The sequence below is a fragment of the Ctenopharyngodon idella genome, chromosome 3 (assembly GCF_019924925.1).
Source record: "Ctenopharyngodon idella isolate HZGC_01 chromosome 3, HZGC01, whole genome shotgun sequence".
Classification (NCBI taxonomy): domain Eukaryota; kingdom Metazoa; phylum Chordata; class Actinopteri; order Cypriniformes; family Xenocyprididae; genus Ctenopharyngodon; species Ctenopharyngodon idella.
In genome coordinates, this window is record NC_067222.1 from 10,536,385 (window position 1) to 10,546,088 (window position 9,704).

The 9,704-nt window shown below is 35.4% G+C and overlaps 1 protein-coding gene across 1 annotated transcript; it reads left to right on the top strand.

The window, feature by feature from the left end:
• The first annotated feature begins 305 nt into the window (after positions 1-305).
• Positions 306-9,147, top strand: LOC127509915 (ran GTPase-activating protein 1-like). Its single transcript, XM_051889269.1, has 15 exons — positions 306-439; positions 1,302-1,424; positions 1,519-1,646; positions 3,077-3,136; positions 3,295-3,474; positions 3,857-3,991; positions 4,147-4,305; positions 5,905-6,018; positions 6,139-6,238; positions 7,154-7,238; positions 7,445-7,562; positions 7,654-7,770; positions 8,019-8,124; positions 8,211-8,299; positions 8,772-9,147. The coding sequence occupies exons 2-15, from the start codon at positions 1,313-1,315 to the stop codon at positions 8,895-8,897; spliced, it is 1,629 nt and encodes a 542-aa protein (XP_051745229.1). The 5' UTR covers positions 306-439; positions 1,302-1,312; the 3' UTR covers positions 8,898-9,147.
• The last annotated feature ends 557 nt before the right edge of the window (positions 9,148-9,704 follow it).

Consider the following 9,704-nt stretch of genomic DNA (forward strand, 5'->3'; position numbering starts at 1 on the left):
TTTGAGAAACGTTTTTAAGGAGTCCGATAAGAGCGACCTTGAAATCCCTCCCAGCATTCAATATCTCTACACTGAACACATTATATCTAGTCACTGTGGGGGGAAAACATTCATACTGATGTTAAACTGCAGTCTAACAAGTTTCTTTCTAAAACCTGCCAACAAAACCAATATATACGACGAATTAAAATGTTTAATCCTAAACAAGTTATAACGTCATTGGTGTGTGGTAATTTCATTCAACACAGGCAGTAAAGCTCAAACAAATGACAAAAAGCCACGCTAAATAAGAGTCTCTAGAATAAGAGCATAGAACTACAAATCCCATGAACCACTGCGCGCCTACACCTTTTACGTCATCAGCGCGAGCGGGAGGAAGAAATTGGTAGTAAAAGAAATAGCCCACATCTAAAGCCAAAAATCATTTTAAACACCACTTGTAAGTACAAACATAATATTTATACTCTAAGTTTGTTCCGGGAATGAGTGTGTAGTTGTAAATAGGCTGAGTCATTTAAAACGTGTTTTGTGTGTTGATCATGTATCAGTGTGTATCTGAATACGCATGTTCATATAGACAGATACATAAGATAACATACACACATTAATTTAAGGGTGAACAACAGCGGTTACACATTAACATTTCAACATGTAAAATAGCTTTATATGGAATGGATTAATCTATGCAATTTAATATTAATAATACAAATAATTAAGGCAAGACACTACAGATGAATAGGGTGAATGTTATAATAGATTTTCACCAGACATTTAGAGTTGCAATCATTTTTGCATGACAAGTTTTCTGAAATGTTATGTTGAAGTGTCAAATGAAGCACATTATCTAGTTAAATATGCACCATACATTTCCAGAACAGAAATCTGAACATTGGATAAATCTTGTTTAACTTTGTTGACATACTAGAAGGGTTTTACAGAGGGGGTTTCTCTTTTCATCACTTCAGAAATCAGATGATTTTAGAAATTAAATGTCATATAAAAGTAGACAAATGATATATGAACAAACCCCTTGGTAAAACAATAAGAATATAAATAGGAATAAAATTGTGAAGTTTGGTGTATGTAAGATTTCTGACTCATTTTGAGAAAACAATTTTAAAAATGTGTATTGCAATTGAAATCTAATAGACACAAAATGATAAACACTTAGAAGTGTATTTTTGAATGTTTTAATTCCACTAGTCTGAATCAACATGTTATGAAAAGTCAATAGCACAAAATCCCAAACTGAACCGTTTCTTCTTTCTTTAAACTCTTATGTGTTTCTCTGTGGTCTTCAGTTGGTGTCAGGATGGCATCAGATGATGTGGCAAATCTCGCCGACTCATTGGCGAAAACTCAAGTCAATGAGGGAGAGCTCAGCTATAAAGGACAGGGCCTTAAACTGGACAACGCTCAGTCTGGTGAGCTCAAACGCACATCAGCTCATAATTATCGAATATCTCACATCTGTTTCTGGTGTCTTTATGAAAGAATAAATTTGTGTTTTGTGTGCAGTGGAGGAGATGGTGAAGGAGATCGAGGAGTTCGGCGGTCTGCGTGCGCTCAGACTGGAGGGAAACACCATCGGCGTGGAGGCGGCGCAGACCATCGCCAAAGCCTTGGAGAAGAAGAGCGATCTACAGGTGCTGAAACCACTCTCACAGTCCTCATTTTTACTAAACTCCATCCTAAAACAGTCATTCTTCACTAGTGGATCAAGACCTGAAAGTGGGTTGAGGGTCTATAAGCTAAACGAATGTTTAGCGAATGCCTTGGCAATAAACTGAAATATATGGAAGGCCATTTACACCAAAATAATGCAGATATCATGCATAAAAGTCAAAATTATGACTTAAAAAGATGAAATTAGGTCTTAAAAAGTATGTCATAACTTTGACTTTATCTCATAATTATACTTATGTCATAATTTCAACTTTTTAAGTCATAATTTTGAACCCATTTCCGCCACATAGGAGTTGAAGAAATGACTTAAAAATTATGATTTTAAAAGTCATAATTATGAGATAGAAAGACAAAATTATGACTGTAAAAGTCATTATGAGATAAAAAGTGGAATTATGATGTTAAAAGTCAAAATTTTGACTTTAAAAGCGATTGAAATAAAATGTCGAAATTATGACTTATAAGTATGTCTTAGTATGCCATAATTTCGGCTTTTCATCTCATTGTCTTAGTGTCATAATTTCGACTTTTCATTTCATTATTATGACTTAGTATATCATAATTTTGACTTTTCATCATAATTATGACATAATTATGACTTTTGAAATCATAATTTCGATTTTTCATCTCATAATGACGTCATAATTTCGACTTTTCATCTCATAATTAAATTAGTATGTCATAATTTCGACTTCTGTAGTCATAATTCAGACTTTTGAAGTCATAACCTCGACTTTTCCTCTCATAATTATGACTTGGTATATCAGAATTTTGACTTTTTATGTATGTTATTTTTTTCTCTAATGTGGGGGAAATAGGCTTCCATAGAAATAAGTTTAAGTTGAAGCACAAATTTATTAACTTGAAATAAACAAATTTAGTTTGATAAACAAACTAAAACCAAACAAAAACTGAAATGATAATAAACCAAAATAGAAATATTAACAACAAACTAATAAAATGACAAAGCACATAAAATTACTAAAACATTAAACTAAAATTGACATGAAAACTAAAAACATAAAAAATAAAAGCTCATTCAAAATATTAATAAAACAATAGTTTTATAATATTACATAACTAAAATAACAGGTTCACTTGTAGCAATAATAAATAAGATTTGTGACAATCACAGAGCCCCAAATATGACACAGTGATGGAAAAAATATGAGATAAGGGAAAAATTTTGAAATATTTGTATTGTTTTAAATGATGGGAATCAGTAGAGTGTGTTTTGTGCATTGAATTATTAGCTGCCAAGAGCAAGAAACCACATTTAGATGATAATTTTAATTTTAGGCAAATTTTGTAATGTTTATTTTCTTAACGCTATTATTAGGAAACAAAATGACAATATGTCCTGTATCTCCATTGGTCCCTCTCATGTTAGTGCTGCCACTGGAGCGACATGTTTACCGGCCGCCTGCGAGCTGAAATTCCTCCCGCTCTGGTAAGATTTGATGATTTAACAATTCTTTATGATACCACGATTCATCCTTGATAGGTGAAACCCTTTGCAAACTCTTTATTATGCCCAATGTGCTCCTAGTAAGTAGTTGTGACTTGTGACTAGATCCAAGAGTTTAACAGTAAGATGTGCTTTTCCAGGTTTCTCTAGGTGACGCATTAATCATGGCTGGAGCTCGTCTGAAGGTTCTGGATCTGAGTGATAACGCCTTTGGACCCGATGGCGTGAAAGGCATTGAGAAGCTGCTCAAGAGCGCCGCCTGTCACTCGCTGCAGGAACTGCGCCTGAACAATTGTGGAATGGGCATCGGAGGAGGAAAGGTGGGCGAGGTTTATGATGATGCCATCATCGTGGAACACAACAGTCGGGTTACAGAAGGAAAAACTCCATTCATTTTTTCCATAGGGGAATTGATTTTATACAATAACTTAAACTGGTTAAGACAGACCTACTGTGAGCTATGAGGTTGTTAATCAATAGTACTTTTATCTTAAGATAGTCGTTTAACAGCAGAATTCCTGCTGAAAAACTACATTACCCATGATTCTGCAGAGAAATATCCACCAATCAGAGAATCATGACAAATGAATGGGAAAATAGTTCTGTAACCAAAGATGCTAAAAAAAAAGTGGACAGAACTGTTGTGCTCTATTATATTGACATTTGTTTCCTCTGGTAATGCGGTGTTACCCTCTTCTGTAGATCCTGGCGGCGGCTCTGACGGTGTGTCATAAGGAGTCGAGTGCGCTGGGAGCCCCCTTGCAGCTGAAGGTATTCATCGCTGGCAGGAACAGACTGGAGAATGATGGAGCCACAGCACTGGCACAGGCCTTTCAGGTGCTGAATGACACGATTTTGAATCATTTTCTTGATTTTCATTTATTTGGAGTTTGTTTTAAAATCTTCCTGTAAGTCAGCCGGTGTCATTTTTGTCCATTGCGAACATGTTCTCTCATCTGATTGTCTCATTTGTGAATGCTTTATCTTCTCAGTTGATTGGCAGTCTGGAGGAAGTGCACATGCCCCAGAATGGCATCAATTACCCAGGAGTCACGGCTTTAGCCACAGCTATGCAGCACAACCCACAGCTGCGAGTGCTCAACCTCAACGACAACACTTTCACCAAGAAAGGAGCGATCGCTATGGCAGAGGTACACTGGAAAACACTGGACTAAAATTAAATCTGAGATACATAGGGCCTTGAAAATTAAGATTTCAAAAGGAAAGTTTATTAATAATGAGAATCTTGAAGGATATTAAGATATCTTGAACACTTTTAGAGTTACAGGCATGACAACTTTTGAAAATTAATATTTATGGCACTCACACAGGTATGTTCTATGCAAATGAGTGGATAGAAAAACACAACATACATTTCTAGTTTCAACATTGTTTGCTATTCAGATATTCCTCTTTAAAAGAAAAAAAATATCAGCTGTTTGCAAAGTGACCCACATTTGGTTTTTGACCACTGAAATATGTACAATTTACTAATTTACTCATAAAGATCTCCATATCTTTGGGAATGAACCATCGAGGACCTTTAAAATGAAGATACCAAAAGGAAAGTTTGTTAAGAACCAGAATCTACAAGAATATTAAGATAGCTTTAATACTTCTTGAGTTACAGGCATGCAAACTTGAGGCAAAAAAACGCAAGAAGTGCTTTTTGCCATTTTTGAACCATCACTGTTGGCATATAATGAAACAAAGATTGCTAAAGTCAACAGATTTTACTAATAGACCTATCAATCTCTGTGTAAAAATTAAATTAATGATGCTGCCATCTTTCTAAAGTCATTTTTACACCCCTCTAATTTGGATCAAAATCTCAGGTGAAAATTGTATGAAAATTGACCCCCCTCTACAAAACAGTGGATTACTCAGTCACATTTAATATTTTGGATTTCATCACTATTTATGTTTGTCTTTCTACAGAAAAAAATATGAATAAAATAAAAAATTTAAGCCAGGGAAATTTCCGAAATTTGGTTGATTTGACACGGAATGACCCATATTGTGCTTTAGATGAAAAATCAAAATTGTGGAATAGTTGAATGGCATCAACAGCTAAATATTGGTGTGGATGTATTGACACCACAGGTTAAGAACTTTAATAGATATCACCATACTTCCTCAGTTGATTAATCACAGTACATTAAGACAATTGTTTTCTATTTAAGTTTTTTGAAATGCTGTTTAAATAAGCAAATGAGGCATTGCCCAATTATGCACTAATTTGCATACATTTCCAGAAGATAAATCTGAACACTGGATAAAGCCAGGTTCAAAATGTTTGTTTCATTTTGTTGATATATTAGAGTTAAATGTTTTTACTGAGGGGATTTTGGATATCACTTTTTATTAATAAAAAATATCAGAAAATATTGTCGACAGACAGAAAAAAATACATTTTCACCACGTTTTTAGGATTAAACTGTTATATAAATCAGGCTGAATATTATATGAACAAACCCCTCAGTAAAAACCTTCAGAATATAGATAGGAATAAAACTGTAAAGTCTGGTGTATGTTAGTGCTGCTGAAGTGGAGAAAAAACTCTTTAAAGATATATATTGTAATTGAAATCTACAGGCACTTAAATCTACAAAACACTTACAAGTGTATTTTGGATGTTTTCTTTTCCCCTAGTGTGAAAGACACTTTATGGAAGCAAAATAATCCTCAAAATTGACCAGTGTATGAAAAAGCAATGATTCTCAAAGGTGTTTCTCTGTGTGTGTTGTTAGGCACTGAAACACCTGCGCAATGTGCAAGTGATCAATTTTGGTGACTGTCTTGTTCGGTCTGAAGGAGCCAGTGCCATAGCAGAGACTCTGAAAGAAGGACTGCCGATACTCAAGGTACTGATGGATAATTCTGGTTAATAGTTATTATATGTTATGTAGCTTTGGCTGAAGGACTTAAAAATGAAGAAATGATGAAAGCTAAATCAGTAAAGATGCTTGTCTCATTCTCCCTAGGAGCTGAATCTGTCTTTTGGTGAAATCACAGAGGAAGCTGCTCTGGAAGTGGCCCGATCTGTCCAGCACAAAGATCAGCTGGAAAAACTCGACCTGAATGGTACAAACACAACACACTTAAACAGAAAAACAAGTCTGTGATAATTTAATATGCACTGGTTTAATCAAGATTGGGCTCTAAAACCAATGGTGAACAGGTTATAAACCACTTTGACATTTAAGATTTAATTATGATTAAATGTGTTTTCTGTCACAGTTGTGTATTTGTGCATCACCTAATACATAATACACTCTTAAATGTGTTGAAACACACTAACAGTGATTTGCAGTGATAAAGCAACTGTTAGATGCACAGTTATTATTTAACTAACACTATTTTTGTTACTTGACATAAACATACTGAAAAATTAAAAGAAAAAGATTATTTTATTTCAGCTAGTTGCAAAAGAAACATTTGGCATTTACAATTAGTTCAAGTTGATGTTCTAAAATAACATACTAAAAGTGAAATAAAAATGACTAAAAACCATATACATATAAAAATATATAAAAAATATTAAAGAAGTGACAAGATGAAAAATGACAAAAACAACAAAATTACAAAAAAAAAAATTATTAAAAAATAATATAATAATTTTCCATATAAGTCTATGGGATTTTTCGGAGATTTAATTGTCATTTTTAGGAAAACCGTAAATCGGATCAGTTAGAAACGATATAGCAAACCAAGTCAGAACAGTCAGAAGGTCTAGTCTGAGTTTGGTGGTTCTAGCTTCAAAGCTCTAGGAGGAGTTACTGTCAGAAGAATAATAACTATAAGTTTAAACAGCATTTCAGTAAGTTGGCTTTCTCAAACTTAAAAAAAACATTGGAAATATTACAAAAACTATAATAGTATCTCAGTGATAACACTGGTTAGATGACTACATGAGTGAAAAACATTTGTGTCATTAAAAATTACACACTGCAGTAATACTCATACACACATCCACATAATAAATGTGTTTGTCTTTAGGGAACAGTCTGGGTGAGGAAGGATGTGACAATCTTAGAGAGGTAATGGAGAGCATGAACATGGGAGACAAACTGGGCTCTCTGAGGTATCAAACACACACTAAACAAAGTCAGTCTTACAAAACACATTTGTCTTACAAATTCCATTTATCTTAATGTTAAAAAATACCTTTACTTGATTTACAAGAGCATTCGTTTGGTCTTCTGTGTTCATATGCATTTGAAACAAGTCAATGAATTGTAAAGTCCCTCCGTAATTTCTTTCTTCCACCCCACTTCCACACACACACAGTGATGACGAGGGAGAACCTGAGGAAGATGAAGATGAGGACGATGAAGATGATGATGATGACGATGAAGATGTGGAAGAGGAGGGAGAAGGAGAGGAAGAAAAGAGTGAATTAAATCAGGTTTGATAGAAGCTTCAAGGCTTCCAGTTTGAAGTAGAATTCAACATAAGACGAAAACAAAATAATCATGTATCTATGGATGTTTGTGTAGTTCTCAACACCGCCTTCAGCACCTCGTACTCCAGACGTCTCGTCTTTCCTGAGTTTTCCGTCTCCAGACAAACTACTGCGACTCGGTGAAAGGAGAAGCTCCCTCATCCAGCAGCAGGTCACATATTACATTGAACACATGCTTACATAATGCACTTCTGAGACATAACTTGTGTTTTCAGGTCATTTCTAGTATTATCATAGAGGCTGTTCATGCAAAACATGTTTTAGTGTTTAAAAACGTGACACCCAAAGCAGTGGAATTGAAAAATGCAATTCTGAAAAATCTGAATTTGTGGCGCAAAATAGAGAAGGCTGTAATAATCACAACAGGCCTAGAGCTGAGTGTTTGCTTGTCTTTTGTAGGTGGACGTGTTTGATGTGACTAAGACAGCTGAAGCATTTCTGAAAATCTCTCTGTGTATAAGGAAGACGACGCAGAGGCTGAAATCAGCCGTGCTGGAGAGTATCGGTGAGATGACGTGAACATCCATCACATGGTTGTTGAATGATCTGAGAGTGACGTTTGACTGATTCCTGTGTGTCTGTGTGTTTCAGATGCAGTGCTGAGTAAAGCCTTCTTTACACCGACTTTCCAGGGTTTGAGCTTTGTATCATCGTTACTGGTGATGCTTGGACTGTTGAAGGTAAAATCATTCAGCGCATTCAGACTAGTTTGCGCACAGATTTTACATATATAGTTTTTTTTCTTGAAGAATACCCTTTCCTTGGAAATATGTCATATCATCTAACTAAAATAGATTATGAATAGTATTTTATGTTGACTTTGTCATTTTAACAGTTACTGAATTGTGCATTTCTATACTAGTCCATATATTTCTATTCTAGTTTGGGCTTTCTACAATTGTACCGAATTGTTCTAATTCAGGGGTTTCAAACTTTTTGATGCCAAGGACCCTCAAATATGATGATCCCATTGCAAACAACACACTTTCTCAATATAAATATCTAAATTTTCAACCCCAGACCCCAGTTTGAAAACCCATCCTGTTAGAAATGCACCTGGTTTCATTGCTCACCATGACTAAAAACCGTTCAAGCTGATGGTGGAAAGCACTTTTTTTTTAAGGTGAGGTATTTCTCTCTCTTTCTCTGTAGAGTGAGGACAAGTTAAAGCTGGTGAAGGTGGTCCCAGGTCACCTACAGTGTTTGGAACACACAGTAAAACAGAGTTATTTCCCTCGAGAACACATCACTGTCCTCAATGCTTTCATGACCAGGTAACTCGACAAACAAATACCGTTGTTTTTGGTATTAAAGGATTAGTTCACTTTGAAATGAAAGTTAGCCTAAGCTTTACTCACCCTCAAGCCATCCTAGGTGTATATGACTTCTTTCTGAGAGTGCTTGAGACTGCCTGAAATTCACCATGCAGAAACTCACACCAGAAAGCCTCTATACAAACATTTTCAAAACACAATGTTTAAATGAGTTCCATTGGATTAATAATAAACTAACATGTCTTGAAACATCACCTGTTGTCTTGCCTGCATTTTTTACAATGTGTACAGTAACTTAAATACTGCAAAAAATGTCTTTTCTTGCTTTTCTTACTTCGTATTTTTGTCGTTTACAGTCTAAGTATCTAAAAATTCTAAAATCCAGATGCCTTTATCAGATAAGTAAAATGGCATAAGATATTTTTAGAGCCCTAGCACCAATGGTGTGAGGACCCTATTGTTATTGTAGTTGCTCAGTTAATTATTCTTCTCCAAAATGAATCACATTTTTGAGGGCCTAAACATTCTCGAAAACTCATGAAACTTTGCACACACGTCAGAAGTGGTGAAAATTTACATCTGAAATGGGTTTCAGAAGAAGGTGTGGCAAAATGTTCCAGCAGCAACATAGTTTTCCCAGGAGGTCTCCCATCCAGGTACTAACCAGGCTCAGCCCTGCTTAACTTCAGTGGTCAACCAGTCTTGGGCAACAGGGTGATATGGGTGCTGGCAAGCCATATCACCCAGCCATAACAGCCCAATCCCTACAAAAAAGTCCCTGGGTGCAAAATCTGAAAACCCAACCGGAAGT